At 31.8% G+C, this 17,210-nt stretch overlaps 1 protein-coding gene across 1 annotated transcript; it reads left to right on the forward strand.

Moving 5' to 3' along the window:
• The first annotated feature begins 5,242 nt into the window (after nucleotides 1-5,242).
• LOC139513753 (uncharacterized) lies at nucleotides 5,243-14,253 on the forward strand. The gene is made up of 3 exons (XM_071302535.1): nucleotides 5,243-5,364; nucleotides 12,493-12,679; nucleotides 13,134-14,253. Exons 1-3 carry the CDS (start codon nucleotides 5,293-5,295, stop codon nucleotides 14,108-14,110), a joined length of 1,236 nt encoding a protein of 411 aa, XP_071158636.1. The 5' UTR covers nucleotides 5,243-5,292; the 3' UTR covers nucleotides 14,111-14,253.
• The last annotated feature ends 2,957 nt before the right edge of the window (nucleotides 14,254-17,210 follow it).

The following is a 17,210-nucleotide window of genomic DNA, read 5'->3' on the forward strand; positions in this document are numbered from 1 at the left end:
TTTCTTTTCTAAATCCTTTTGAAACTTCACCAGATCATCGTCCGACATCTCTGAAACTGTCAACCTCTTATTCTCAAATCTGTGTTCCTTATATTTCTTAAAACTTATTGGTGGCACAGTTATTAAACCGATTACATTTGGTTATTTCTCTTTAACAACTGCTTTAAATTCTTATATCTTCTCGTCTATATCAAAACCTTTAGCACCTGAATATACTAGCTCACGTTCCCTGTTTTAATTTTAAATAGATTTTGTGAAGTCGTTTATCCCAACTGCAACTTTTACGATTATTAGGAGACATCTATTTGTGTCCACACTATTTAGTCTTTCTAAGAAAACGTCCTTTTTTCATTTACTGTGGCTCCACGGACAATACAATATTCTATTTTAAGGTCAGGCGGCTGTTCAAATATTATGTTACTGTCAAAACTGTTACCATGTGAATCAGTCACAATAAACGCTAGTGGACCGATTGGCGCTCCATCCACACCGTTGTCACCACTGTAACACACAAGAAGTAAACGTATCAATCAGTTTATCATTTGCATTGGTAATTAAATATGAACAGCAATAATAGTTGAGAATGGTTTTTTTTAAAGGTAAATCATGTTTTATTAATAGTTTTTCACATTTGTTAGTGGATACATCAAATACCGGTACATTATCCGGCCTCGTTAACAGTTGAGAATGTTAGTAAATGTTCAACTTAACTCTTCTGGTTCAGTAACGACTAATCGTCTTTTTAAATCTGCCACACTCTTTCGTATTGACGACAATCTCTCACTTCCGGTCTGACTAATCCCCGATCTAGTCTGATAATGCAACAAACACTATAACGTACCATATAACATACATATGAACATTGAATTTGGAAAACCTGATCAACTGTTTCATCCTGCTCAACATATTAATATTCAATTAAATAGCATCATGATCTTTTTAATTACTAATATCACTTATTTATAATCGCTTATTTCTCACGAAAACATTTTTAAATTAGAAGAATTAAGATTCATAAAAATTTATAAAAGAAAAGTCATGGAACTATTACAATGCGAAGTTACACAAAAAGTTACAAAAAGAACCTGAAATGAGTAAGCTCACATACACAACACCCTTCACACATACAAGTATACAAAATGGACAGGTTAATAAATTGTTTATTTTGACAAAACATTCTATTCTACGCCTACGCGGGAGTTTCTCGCTACATTGATCGGGTTATTGTCGCTTTGAAACATTGCCCTTTTCCTTTCTTAATTTTATTAATATATTTCTTTCTGTTTCATTGAGAATATTAAATGGACGGGAATAATATATAATAGCTTGATCTCCATCTTCTAATTCTTTGTTTGTTAATAACTTAAAATAATGCTGTCTTGAAATTTCCAGTAAACCTGAAAAGAAACAACACTTTAACTTGGTATGAATTATACCTAGACTTTAAAATCATTAGACAAAACTACATTTTGTACGTTACGTTTTCTTTACTTTACGGTATTTAAAAATGTTTAAAAGTGTATGTACTTTATTGGAAGGTACCAAGACCTTGTTGATAAATAATCCGTATCAACTTCACAAACACGATGGTATTGATTTATAGATTCTGCGTACTGACGTTGTTTATCATCTTAACAACGTGTTATATTGTTATTTCAATTGTCTTTGTGTAACATGTCAAAAATTACATTAGAAATTTTTGAGTTATCCCTCTTTGTATAAAGTTAAGCATTTGAAATTTTGTAACATGTTAAATTTTACATTAGAAATTCTTGAGTTATCTCTCTATGTATAGAGTTAAGCAAATGATGTGAAATTTGGAAATTAGAGAAAAAAAGAGAAAAAATATTTTTATATCAGCATTTATATATTTTATCAAATCATATTTATGATACAATTTGATTATTTTGTCCAGATATTATATAAAGTTATTTAAAAATATTATTTACTTCATTCTAGTAATTATGGTACAGGTAAAAACTGTTCACTACATTGTACTATTGATAAATAGCTGATCGACAGGTGTAGTTGTGTCTCAGTTTTGTGAACAAGAATATTTGAAGATTTAAGGTTGGTGTATTTTGTAAATATTTATAATGATTGCGAATATGACTGTTTAGCGCTATAAAACCAGGTATAATACACCATTTTCTTCATTTGAAAATGCCTGTACCAAGTCAGAAGTATGACAGTTTTTGGTGTGATTTGTCATTTGATTTTGCCCTTTGATTATCGACTATCCGAATTGATTTTCCTCTGAGTTCAGTATTTTTGAGATTTTACTTTTTAGACAACCCAATACTTTCAGATATTTTTTCTTACTATTTAACAACATGCTGAGTTTTAGTTTTAACATCTATAACCTATATAATGTATGCACAATCACAATATACATATTTTTCATAATTGTTTTCTATGTATCATAATATAATACTGTATGCTTGATATGCCCCATTACGTCTCTACAATAAACATATCTGTGATTTTAAAAATCAATATTTTTTTTATCAACAAAGAGACCAACTTCTAAACATCCGTGTCTTAAACGATTTCTCAGTACTAATTTGTCGGATAACAGATATCCATCATCAGTATGGTTATAATGTAAAATGAATCACATCAATCTGTTCTGGTCATTATACTAACAATCTTGAAATCTATAAAATAAAACAGATCTACCAGAACATCATAGAAACGCCAGTACACTTTAAAATGTCCTAACATGACGCAGGTTATACGGCTATTTAAAATTGAGACAGCAAAGATAAGCCTCAAATAAAAATTATAATGTGCGATATGAACTGGCTCAACTCTAAAATTCCAAAGGTGATGACAGTTAAGATGTTAGAACAGCGATTGCGTGAAAAAACATTCACAATAAACAGCAGTGACCGATCTAAGCTGGTATAATAATTCAAATTTGACAACGGTAAAGTAATTAAAACAGAGGCTGCGTATCTAAACATCCCAAATACAAAACAGTTGATAATGATTGATAGTTATCAAAAGTACCAGGCTTATAATTTATTAAGCAAGACGCGCGTTTCGTCTACATAAAACTCATCCGTGTCACTCAGATCAAAATAGTTATAGAGGCAAACATGTATAAAGTTGAAGAGCATTCAAGACTCAAAATTCTGAGAAGTTGTTTCAAATACGGCTAAGGTTATCTATGCCTGGGATAAGAAAATCCTTCGCATGAGGAAAAATGTATACTCTTGTAAACAGGCAATTTATGATAATGACCATATAATTGATATTCATGTCTAATCAGCATTAGGATACAAAGACATGTTGACATCACCATAGCATCACCAGCATTTAGTAAGTATTTCATTGTAGACCATTAAAGTACAGTTTGACATGGATAATATATCATAATAGCATATCGAACACCGAAGTGCTGACTTCTTGGCTGATGACACCTTCGGTGACGAAACGTCCACCAGCAGTGGTATCAACCCAGTGGTGTAAATAGTTACCAAAAATACCAGGCTTATAGAATGAAATTCAAAACAGTGTAGCTGTGGCCATTGATTGACGCATTAAAATCATCCATTGACTGGGACAATTTAGGTGAACGTTTGTATGTAACGACCAATGCTCACTATGTACTTTTTAAAGACACTTAAACTATGGGGTCACCAAAGGTTCTCAAAACCTAAATAAAGTAATTCGAAAAATTAATCAGAAATAACACGATATTTTGATTTATATCAATTATATAAATCAAAACACAAAGGTTATTCCTGATTAATTTTTCGAATTATTTTATAATTAAAGGCGTTAAGAAACCTTTGGTGACCCCACAGTTTAAATGTCTATCGTAGGTACGTCGTGAACAGTGGTTGTTACAGACAAACGTTCACGTAAATTGTCCCGGTCAATGGATGATTTTAATGTGTCAATCAATGGCCACAGCTACACTGTTTTGAATTTCATTCTAATTTATTACGCCAAACGCGGGTTTCGTCTATGATAAATTTTGACTTGGGTTCAATAGTTGAACGTGACTGCGTACTTGTTCATACCTCCCAAAAGAATAGAACCGTATAATTTTAACGGGTATATTTTTAAAAAAATCCTTAAACTGTAAAAGTCCAATATGGAAGTCTGAGATACTAAAAAACAAGTGATGGTAGGAAAATGAGTGACAGGAAAATAAAAATCCAAAAATAATATTAGCTTTTTGAAAACACAAAATGCAGTTAATTTTTATATATCTAGTTGATGCCAGCCCTTCAAACTTTCCACACTGCACTGGTAAGTCTGTTCACAGAACAGATTTTAAGGTGAAAATACAGCAATGTGTGTCCATTTGTTATCATAAACCTCAAAAGCATTTAACAAATTTCAGATGTTTTTATGACATTATAATACCCCGCAGTTCTACCATAAAGAGGTAATTGGATGTAACAACTGCATGACATGACGGTGAACGGACATATTAAAATAGATTTCGTCTAGTACTTAGTTCGTTTCTGTGTGTGTTACATTTTAATGCTGTGTCGTTGTTCTCCTCTTATGTTTAATGCGTTTCCCTCAGTTTCAGTTTGTAACCCGGATTTGTTTTTGATTAAAAGCGGAAGGTTTGGCATACCACAAAACCAGGTTCAACCCACTATTTATTTTCTTAAAATGTTCTTTACCAAAGCAGGAAAACGACCATTGTTTTTTTATAGTTCGTTTCTGTGTGTGTTACATTTTATTATTGTGTTTCTGTTGTGTGGTATTTCATTTATATTTGATGGGTTTCCTTCAGATTTAGTTTGTAACCCGGATTTGTTTTTTTCTCAATCGATTTATGAATTTCCAACAGCGGTATACTACTGTTGCCTTTTAATATGTGGGTTGAACCGATATTTCTGTTCTATTTCGGTCACACTAGTTTCAAAATGACTAACCATGATTATTTAAACCCGACAAGGCATTGCCTATATAAGTGGTGTGTAATTGAAGAAACGAAAAATATTATCAGATGAAGTCCACAGAAATTATGCTAAAATGAAAATTTGCATTAACGATAAGTGTAGCTGACAGACAAATGATTCTTAAAATTACCAATAAACCACTTTTAAATGTTATGAAATTGGTAACAGATATACTGTAATTATAATTTGTTTTTCAAATGTCATTTTCCAGTAATTGGCTACTTTTGAAATATTATGCACGTCGTTTTTGACATAATTTGTAATCAAAAGATAATTAGCTCGAAAGTAGGCGAACAAATAATTATCCTCTTACCCTATAAAGTTTGCTTCAATGTGACACTAAACACATTCAATAACAAAGATGGGTATTATTTATATAGTTTTATCATTTTTATTATGTGGAAGCGTTTACACATCGCTTCAATATAACAAGGTAAACAATCTTTTTTATCATAATCTACAAAAATACAACTGAAGATATATATTAAAAGTCATTTTTTTTTTATTCCATGTATTTCAATTAAATGAATATTCATTAATGAACACTGAGTACTAAAACTTGTTCATTTATTTGACATACAGTAAAACAGCTGATCATTTTTAAATGCTATAGAACCTCATTTTTTTTTATTATTCTCTGCTAGTTTTATGGTCTCGGTTAGACATGGAATACTATTTACAATCGTATCACTCATTTTGTTTAAGGATGAATTTGATATGAATTCATCCAATGCGTATTTGAAATGCCCATCAATAATGAAATTTTGATAAATTGTTCATTGATATTTATTGGAAATATGTATGAATATAAACAGAACATGTGGTATGATTGCCAATGAGACAACTCTTCACAAGAGACCAAATGACACAGATAATAACAACTATAGGTCAACGTACGGCCTTTAACAATGAGTAAAGACCAAAAGTATTTTCCAATTGTAGTTGGAACTACTAGAATGACTTTAGGAAATTAATAATTTTGTAAATATTGCAAGCACAAAATTCTCACACGGTATTGCAGTTTTGTATACATTATTTGTCTTGTGACATGGAGCTTTTAAATCACGTTTATCTTAAATTCTAAATCGTTTTCAAATGATAAAGAAATTATAAACAAATTGTTATCAAATCTTTAACAAATCAGAAGTAAATCATAAATCCTACCTCAAAGAAGTCACAAGCAAATCGTAAATAAATTGATATCAATCATCAATTCACAGATTAAATCATTTACATCCAGATCAAAAATATGTTCTACACCTGAAACTCTCAGAAAGGTTGCGACGAGGAACAAATTGTTCCCTCTGTGTAAGTTTCTCTTACTTCTATCTCGAATTTGACTATAGCGAAATTTGAAAAAATCATGAGCAACCACGTGTATTTTGTAGAATGATGTCGAATTGGTGATGTGTCTTAGTCTTGGTCCAATTGGAACAATTAAAACATTAAACTTGCAATTGAATTTTGTCTGGTGGCTCGGGAAGCTATAGTCTTTAAATACATTTTTATTTTGAAAATTAATCCTCACAGTACAAAATTATCATGATTATAACGAAATACTGAAATGCACAGTTTATAAATTTGAAAGGTTAACGTTTGAATAGTATTAGTTGAGTATGTGAAATTATAAATAAATAACTGAGATTCCTTACCACCGTGATCTTTCATAGACTGAATAAAACTCCTCATCTTGCAACCTTCTTTGTTCAGTTAATATATGACAGTATTTGAAATTTGAATTTGACCTCAACCGGAAGTCAGAGAGATAGATTAACAAAGAAAATTGGAATGCATTAATATTTAATTCATTGTAGCAAATCATCAATGAATCACACCATGATAGCTAACAAAGTTAACAAAACATTTTCAAATCATTTCATATGATATTCTAAGTTAACAAATCATAACTAAATCACACCATTCTAGCTAACAAAGTTAACAAATCACTTTCAAATCATTTCATACGATATGCTAAGTAAACAAATCATAAAGAAATCACACAAAAACAGAAACAAATTGCTTACAAATCATACAATTGAAAAAATCACGAAGAAATCAGTTTTAGGGAATTTGGAAAATTCTGATTTGTTTATAATTTGTTCAATGAATCGCAAGCAAATGGCACTAACAAATCGCAGAATCACAATTTGAAAGAGATTTCAATATGATTTGAAAGCAATTTGTTCATTTATTTTTCTGTTTGGGTACCTAATAACAATTTACCTGCGAATAATATGACGCAGGTTTTTCAAAAGTGATGATTTTCTAAATATTGTTTAACATGTCACAACGGTATCATATTTTAACTTTGTTTAAACCTGTTTACTTTTTACCTTAATTGTTTATCTCTTATACTTTTTATTAAGTGTGTATTTGCATTCGGGTATCACGGATCACATGTATTCGTTCATTGTGTGTTACTTTGCGTTATTTGATTGAGTTAAGCTCTTATATTTGATGCGTTTCCCTCAGTTTTAGTTTGTAACTCGGATTTTTTTTCTCTATCTAATTATGAATTCTAACAGGGTATACTACTGTTGCCTTTATTTTCCAATAGATATTTTATAGTGTGCCTTTCTATGTTATATTATCTTTTTAAGGGAAACGATTTGGTACCAAATGTTTGCACCTGTCCTAAGTCAGGAATCTGTTATACAGTGGTTGTCCTCTGTTTATTTAGTTCATACGTGTTTCTCGTTTCACGTTTTTATATAAATTAGACCGTTGGTTTCCCCGTTTGAATGGTTTTACACTAGTAATTTGTTGGGGCCCTTTATATGGGGACGAAGTCCCCAATAACAGTAGAAAATTCAATAAAAAAAAAAAATCGGGAAAATTTCCCGAATTTTTCATTGTACTAATGAACTCAAAATCGTTCAATTTTTTTTATGTCATGTTTTGAAATCCCGGACCTGCGCAGAAATGTACAATATACTTCCTTTTTCCGGTCTCGTTTGTATGAAACTTTGAGTAAAATATATATTTATCAGTCTAGTATAAAATAGGAAGAAACGCGCAATACCAATTTCATTTTTAATAATTCCTTGATATGAAAAAACGTTACCTGATGATAGCGTTTCTTTGTTTACATTGCATATGACGTCATAATTTAAATAACGTCACAACTAAAATCCCTAACAACAGAACCAAAATCGGAAACGTTACGGTATTTCCGTTTCTTTTTTTTGACAAATAATTAAGTTACAAAAAAATAATTCATACAGACTTCGTCCCCATTTACAGGTAATGCCTGCCTCATATTAGCTTGCTGTTCAGTGTGAGCCAATGCTCCATGTTGTAGGCCGTACCTTGACCTATAATGGTTTACTTTTTACTTTTTTTTACTTGGATGGAGAGTGATCTCATTGGTGTTCATACCACATCTTCCTATATCTATAAATTTCAAAATGCACGTGTCTTATACACACATTGTTCTTTATTAGTTGTTGTTGGCTTTGAACTAGCTTTCAGTAACTGTGAGTTCTCTCAGATCTGTACTTTCTATCTTTTGTCTCTATAGATCCGATGATTTACTCCCTGGAAGGTGATGCACGGCTGAAAACAAACATATTATACATAATACCTTAAATTATCATCTTTCGGTGGCCCGGTGACAGTAGAATCTAGAGTTGTAACACAGTGCATACTATATAAGGCATGAAGATGGAATTGATTGCAAAAAATAGCAAAAGATCGTTAGTTGCAGTCACAGAAATATCATTGGATAAGTACGTTGTAACAAAAGAAAACTCTACAACAGATTCATTCATTAGATCGCCAGTGAAGGTGATACACGACTTAACACGCACCTTATATACATAGTTACTCTAAATATCAGCACAACAATGTTAGGTTTAGTTCAGTCTTGGTGGCCGAGTGGTCTAGAGCGGCGGTAATATAAACCTGGTATCTATGATGAATCTATTATTCTAACATGACGTCCTTCAAACGCTTTGAGTACACACCCGTGGTAAAATATGAATATATTGTCAGGGCTGTTCCAATCGTACTCCCACGTCATATGCTTTTTTTATGAATGAGATACCCGACGGCAAAGAACGATGACGTAAGAATATAAAAATTTTACGGGAAAATACACGCTTGCCTAAAAAAATATCATCACAACAAGGAAACGTAAACAAACGAGGCTAAATATGGCATAAGACTATTTTTTTTAAACGTATAAGACATTATAAGTAAGTTAATTTAAATTCACCCAAAACTATCTAAATACGTTATTGTAAAAACTTTAAGCATGTCACTTATTCAGTTTGATCCGTTCTTTTATGCCAATTTAATAGTGCGTTTATTTATGGGAACGGCAAATATTTACCTCCACCTAGAGCGCTTCGATCCGAAACAATAGCCGTATTGTCCTATTAGAATCGAAATAATTCATGGGGGGCTTGAATATATCGTGATTTTACCACGGGTTGTCCCTTTATGCTGATATTTTACCCCTCGCTATCACTCAGGGTAACACATTTGTCATAAAGGACCAACCCGTTGAAAAATCACGATATATTCCATTCCACTGGATCGATATTTATAAATTTACTGTTTACAAAACTTTTGAATTTTTGAAATACTAAGGCTTTTCTACCTCAGGAATAGATTACCTTAGCTGTATTTGCCAAAACTTTTAGAAATTTTGATCCTCAATGCTCTTCAACTTTGTACTTTTTTTTGCAAATTTTAACTAATTCGGATTCGAGCGTCGCTGATAAGTCGTTTGTAGACGAAACGCGCGTCAGGCGTACAAAATACAATCCTGGTATCTATGATGACTTTTTTTGTCTCGATATGCCAATAGCATGAGTTCGAATACAGGCGAGGAAAGAACAAACATACGAGATCAAATTTGCAGATTTAACCCTCTTGCTGCCAAAGGGACATTTATGGCTTCTACACACAAATCTTGTTGATTGTGTAGAACGTCAAAGGTCCATTGTAACGTCACAATACTCAGAGGCACTGACAACGTCAAAATACGGCGTCAAAAGGGCGATTTTGGCGGGAATGAAGCAAACTGAATAAAATGCTTTAAAAGTAAACTTTAAACGGATGTCAAGAAATGATACAGGATCATAAACTTGTAAGTACTATAATACAAACTTATTTAACGTGTTTACTAATTATCTAGTTCGTCATTTTCATGTAAAATGTTGCATTCTTTCGAGAAATTTGTTTTACGTTAATTTTTCGTAAATCTATCAATTAGAATATCTCGTATAAATCAAAAATCTTATCCCTGATAAATAATCATAAAAAAGGTAACTGTTATACTTGATTACGTTAAATATTAATATTCATTCACAATACACCATACACGCTTTAATTAATTTATTTACTTTAGGGAGCTACCATTTGATTTTTATGGGGGGGCTAGGATGAAAAATTTTGTCCTGCATTTTTTTTTAACTGTAATCTCTGTCCTGCCTTTTTATTTTTCACTTTATTCGGTCCTGCCTTCTTTTTTATTAGTTTGTCCTGACTTTTTTTTGATAAATTGTCATCCTGCCTTTTTTTTTTGCAAAGTGTCTCATCCTGCCTATTTTTTTTAATCAGAACTCCTGTCCTGCCTATTTTTTTCAAATTTCATCCTAGCCCCCCCATAAAAATCAAATGGTAGCTCCCTTAGGCTCAAATACCACGATTGAAATCTCAGCTAGGATTTTTTTTTGTAAAAGTACACGCATGTTAACCGATGTACTTGTATTGCCATACGATATTTCAATACATTTTAAACCTGTTTCATCATAGAAGCACTGCCTTAAAAATGTTTATTTTCATTCGAAATGGGGATGTTAAATTAGTAGTAGACACAATGATTTCTATTCCTATCATATATATCATAGATATCCTTTCCCAGTCAACCTCTTTTTTTCTGTCATTCACCACAGATCTTTTACTTTGTAGGACTCATTGAGCAATAGATTTATTGTATATTGAATTTCAGACGTCCTTAATATTGCATGAAATATTTGCCACTGAACGTTGTGAAGAGAATAATTTATCAATTAACAGATTTAAAGATATTTCGTGTATGTCAATTACAGTGTGTACTTTATCATAGTAAATGAAAATGATTTATTATTGATTCAGGTTCACTTGTAGGCCATAGGAATTCATTTTAGAGAATTTCTTTCCTCGTTTTTACTATGTTTTTTTTTTTAATTCGTATTCTCTAAAATTTTGAGCAATACGTGGTCAACAAAATTATAATAAACATGATTAAAAAATAATCAAAATGAGTATGGATAATAATTTGTATATAAAAAATATTTCCTTGCCTACCGAAACAAGGATTGAAATCATGATAATTTTAATCTGACACGTTTGATACTTTACAACAAGAAGTTCATAGAATCATAGAACAGCTGCTCGGAGATTTTATTTATTTTTATGAATTTGTACACACTTTGTTTTTATTTTCATTTTCATTGAGGCCGTTGTTTTGCCGTTTATATAATGATTTGAGAGAAAAAATTTTCAGTATTTATACCAATTACCTAATAAAAAAATGAGAATAAATATTTTACTATTCTATAGGTCATGTAGGTGGTTAAGAATCATTTAGGCATTTCACTTGACAAAGATAAAACAAAGTCGCCCTTAAAGCTAGTATAGCAATTGGTATATTATTTTCACTTTATTTTAAGACAAGAAAGATAAAAAAAAAACTATTCCAAGGTTAAAAGTTGTATTTGTAAATAATCTTGTATTAAAAACATCGTTTATGTCAATCTTAGAGCATATTTAACTTCCGTAAAATTACTTATACATCGTTTTCATAATTACGGCTACATTGACGCGGGAAAAATTATGGACGGCGGGAAAGCGCAGTTCTACAGATAGGCACAAGTTTTGCAACGTCACAGATAAGAAACGTCAAGATGCTTGTGGCGCGACAAAGCAAGAATAAACTCGGCAGCAAGAGGGTTAACGTTGCTTTGCTGTTATGTAGAGTAATAATGAATATTGTTTGTGTTGACAGCCGTGTATGAACTTCATTGGTGTTCCAATAGATGGATCTGTCATAGAGTTGTCACTTGTTTGGATGTACTTATGTAATAGTTTATATTTGGTACTGTGTACTCTTATGATTTATCATCATACTTTGGTACCATTTATCTTCATACTTTGGTGCCTCCTACAGTCGGTACACCTTCAATTATGTATTAACCCCATCCTCATTTAATACAAGGATAACATGCCAGTTTTGTGAATCTTCTCATATTGTAATGTTTTAACCAAATTGTCTATACACATGTACACCATGTGCATCTTTATCACGCCTTGCTATGCATAACCGTCCCTTGATGACCCTTAAATTAAATTATTCTAAGTCATTAAGTGTTGTTTCATTATTTCACTCTTTTTTTTTTATTTTGAAGTGAATATAAATATAAATATATATCAGTTAATTAAATAATATAACAATGTTTAAATATATTTGAGGTGTAAAGGATATACATAAAATGTTAGAGGTAGCTACACAAAACCTTTTCGTTTGATTTTCCAAAGTGGCCACTGAATGCTTTAATATTATCATTTACAGAGATTGCCACCGGTAGCCTTTGACTCGGCCAATACTGAGCTTCCTCAAATGAAGTTTGAGACCATCACTGTAACAAAAGGGCGATATGGAACTTATATCAAAGCCAACTTTAAAATGAATAAAAAACAATATTTCGGCAGTGACTATCATTCTACATGGTTTGTAGATAATATTCCTGTGCAATCTAGTAAGTAGTCGTCATAAAGACATTTGTTATTATCACACGTTATCACATTTAAAATAACTTGTTTTCAAACAGCCATGTGAACTAATTAGACAAAAAGTGATCATATTTAAAAACTGCATTTACGATTTGTCAAACTCTTAACAGAAACAAGTCTTAGTAAAGACTAGTAATATTATAATCCTGGCTTGGGATATATTAACAAACGTATGGAAGGTCTGAACTTGTGTTATATTGTTCTTTAATCCTTGAAATGTTTTACTTTAACCGGTCTTATGTTAATAACTCCACATCTGTTGTTACAGAGTATGCCATTTCATAACTTCAAACAATGTATCATAATATCTACAATATTTGTACTAATAAAGAGCTAAATATTTACGTTTTCTATATCGATATTTTAGCACCACCATATTTTCTTTGATGAGATATTCCAAAGTAATCTTTTATTTTGTAGTTTACATTAAGAACAAGGATTTCTCCGTCTATGGGAGTTCAGTGAAGTCTGTTTCTGATGGCCGTTTGATTTCATTCGATCTATCAACTTCTTTGACGCCGCATGATATAGCAAAGAAAACATTTAAAGTTATTGTCAGATACAAGCATGACGAATTTTTACACTTAAAAAAGAAGAAGGAAACAAGACATTTCTACAGCTATCAGAATTATGAAATCACATTTAAAGGTTCTGACTTAGGTTTCCCTGCAGTTGTCTCTTCACAAACATATAACTTTGATAACTTTGAGTTTTTCTTAGCCAAGCAATCGAGTACGAGGAAATACAGAGGCATGTTTGGTTTCGCCTACGACTCTGACAGTTCTGTTAATGAAATCTCTACGTCGTTTGAAGGGTTTGAAATCAATACAAAACCATCCAAGTATGTGAATGATATAGCCACACGGGATGGTAATACTACACTTCTAAGTTTTTCTGAGATCTCAGTTCCGGCATTTTCCAACAAGCTAAAGGTTGTTAATATTGATTTAGTGAAAGACACCAAGAGACGGTATCATGGTTTGTTAAAAGTAATAGTTTCTACAACTAACAGGTTAAACGTAGATATCAAGTATGTCTTTGAACTAACGAGCTATCTTTACAATGGTTTAAGCCTAAAAGAGCCTTTCTTTCCTCTCACTGGATTAATCATAACAAACTTTGAGGAAAGTGGTAACGCTGAAATGCCTACATTGATTTGCAGAGTATTTGGTTTTAGAAATGCCAAAGTTGAATTATTCCTGCAAACAACAACGTCTGATGACAGGGTAGAAGTTACCAAGAATGTTTACCCTATCTACAAGGAATTCGAAACAGTGCAAACTATAGTCTTTGTTGAAAAAAGTGACAGGCAGGCAGGGACATATTACTGTGTAGCAACTTGTTTAGACGGAGACAAAAAGTTCAAAGTCGAAAAAAGAAAAAATATGTTTTTGTAATAAATAGTTAGTACTTGAATAGAACCTCAGCTTTAAGGTTCGATATTAAAGGAAGATGATAAACAAATAAAATACAGTTATATAAGCGCTGCATTTGAGTATGTTACTTGTTATATACCAATAATAAATATCAAGCTAAAATAGTCAGTATTGAGTAACATCGACGAATCAAATTTAATCGTCTCAGTGTATTTAGACATTGATAACTGTATCAAAGTTTTATTGAATTTTACGAATCATGGTCAAAGACATCTTCATAATCAAAAGATAGCAGCACCATGAGTAAAATAATTAAAAAAAAACCATCTGTATTTTATTGATATTGGACTTTTTTCTCAACATTATACTATATCACAAAAGCAGCGGTTGCAATCGAGTCCACGAATTCCGTAGAAAAGTGCACAAATTGTTTTGATTCAGAGGGGCTATAAATACTTTTATATTGTACGTTCATATAACATAGAAGATGTGGTATGATTGTCAATGAGAAAAGAGACCAAAAACCTATAGTCACCGTACCATCTTCAACAATGATCATAGCTCATACTGCATACTCAGCTATGCAAGACCCCGAAATGACAATTTAAAACAATTTAAACGTGAAAATTAACAGCCTGATTTATGTACAAAAAAGTAACAAAGCAACACAACAGTGAAGAAAGTTACTAGAAGAACATTCAAACTCATAGATAGAAAATAGACTGACAACGTCATGGCTAAAAAAGAAAAACAGACAAACAGACAAATAAAAGTGCACACGACCAAACATAGAAAACTAAAGACTAAGTAGTCTAATTCGGAAGGTCATATTCGTTAAAAGGGAACGGGATTGTAGTAACGACATAAGGAACATATCCAATATTATTTTTGAAACGGATATTCCATAACGGTCAATCAACTCGTGATGGAGTCCGTGGAATTCATGAAGGAGGGGTTTCAACTTCACCATTTGGAACTCATGGTTTAATACCTTCCTAGTGAACAGGAACCCGCTATCAAAGAAATCATGATAGGAAATACAAGCCCGGGAATATCGTATATATCAATTGGGGGATATATACTCCGTATGCAGAGGCTGCTGGAATGTTGCAACATAAAAAGGAAAAGTTCACAATTTTAGTTGTTAGGTTTTTACTTTTGAGTAAAATACTGATACTTGGCAATTTCTAGTCTGTTTCATTGCAATGGACATTATTTAATACCAAACAATATTTTCTTTAGGCTTCTTCTAATAATAAATAGAGTCAAGTTCTTCACATTTGATGTTATACTTTACACACTTCCTTCTTATTGTTCTTCTTTCATTGTCATTAGCATTATGTGAGTATTCCTTAAAACTTAAATGTCTCTCTATTATATATATATAGAAACTACTATGAAAATTTGTCCTGTGGGTTGATACTATTTCATAACTTTTGCAGTAGGCTAATTATCTGTCCACTTGAGGGACTATATTTTATGACAATGGACATTATCTAATACCAAAATTCTATGAACAACTGTCCAGATGGACACCTTTTCACAAGGCACTATAATGTCTCTCATATAGTCGTGCGTCCTGCGGGTAAACTACTGAATGAAATACCTAACGTCTTATTTCTTAAAAAATATATTTGTGATGCCTTCTTTTGTAGTTTGGGAATCATCATATGACCTTCTACATGCATCGCACATGCTGGGATGTACAGGAATTCATCAACGATAAAAATCATAAAACATAAATTGAAGGAGATGTTTTCAATAAGTCGATGAGAGAGAAGCGAGAATGATACACTTCATGAAGAAACATCATTTTAGATAAACATACATGTACGGCCCTTCGTTGTGATAAAGATGCAACAGCTTCTTGATGTTTGATTTGTTCTGTGGTGTTGTCTTATTTTCGGATGACTTAGGTACCGGTGTAGGGACGGTGGTAAGAATTTCAGTACTAGTATCTACACAGTAAGTGAATTGGCGACAAAACTGATTGCTGTTGACTGCATTTGTTACATATTATGCCATGTTCAAAAAAAGTTTCTAAAAATTGTTTGTGTTGTTTTGAAACTTGTATACAATGGCCTTATTTTATGTTATGTGTATATTACACACGCAACATTTGGGATTCATTGCTATAGAATCAATGTTCGTGTTATTGGTTATGTTCAGGCACCTTCTTCAGTTTGACGGCAGTTGTTCCTTGCATATATGTTAACATTGTAAACACATGAATAGAAAGTAAGTCAAGAGTATGGACAGTCATAGGAATGCACACAATAAGCGATACAGTATTTTTTTTTAATAATATGATTTATACTATATAGTCAGAATGAACCAGAGTGACGCTATGAATTAAGCAAACATCCGAATAAATATGATAGAAACACTAAAATTTAATATAACAACACAAAAAATGCAAAATGTCTGAGCGAAATTTAAACCCTAGCTTGAAAACAATCTTTCATTTGTAGTTCTATGCTCTACTGATTGAGCCACAGCGATACTTGACAAGAATTTCTTAATAAGGAGCTACATTTTGTATATTGGTACAATTTAGAGATGTTACAATTTTTTCCATTAAAAAGTGTTTTTTTATATAATAAGGACACACTAAACCAATTTCATTTTTGAGGGAAAATGTAGTATAAATTGTCACAGTCACGAAAAACATAACTTTTTTATCATAATAAATGTAAATCGAGATATTGATCAAAAAGCATTTTTATTTTTTGTTTTTATAGTAAATTTTATTCTGTTGGCACGTTTTGAAATTGGCCCTTCTGTGAAAAAAATCCGGACAAATTGGCCCTACCTCTTTAGATCACTGCAAAAAAAAAGAGGGTTACAATTTAAACATTTTGAACTTTCCATTTCTTTGTAACAACTTTTAGATCTATAAAAAATCCAACCATGATTACAAACTTTCCAGAAACAACAAGAACAATCACATATTATACAAATTAAAGATTCCCTTAAAAGCATACATATTGAAAATGAATAAGAAATTAAAAGAGTTACTAATTTGCTCATTTCTAGAAAAAAAAAAACATTATAGGACCGGAATTAAAGTAGGCTCGTGTGGTGTCGTACCAGCTGGCAATGCACCAACAATGTGTAGGAG

The sequence above is a fragment of the Mytilus edulis genome, chromosome 2 (genome assembly GCF_963676685.1).
Source record: "Mytilus edulis chromosome 2, xbMytEdul2.2, whole genome shotgun sequence".
Taxonomy (NCBI): domain Eukaryota; kingdom Metazoa; phylum Mollusca; class Bivalvia; order Mytilida; family Mytilidae; genus Mytilus; species Mytilus edulis.

Excerpts from the sequence above, each read along its gene's own strand:
- LOC139513753 (XM_071302535.1), top strand. The coding sequence starts at position 5,293 with ATGGGTATTATTTATATAGTTTTATCATTTTTATTATGTGGAAGCGTT. Across the intron at positions 5,365-12,492 it reads CATCGCTTCAATATAACAAG|AGATTGCCACCGGTAGCCTT; the intron begins GTAAACAATCTT and ends TATCATTTACAG. Across the intron at positions 12,680-13,133 it reads TAATATTCCTGTGCAATCTA|TTTACATTAAGAACAAGGAT; the intron begins GTAAGTAGTCGT and ends TTTATTTTGTAG.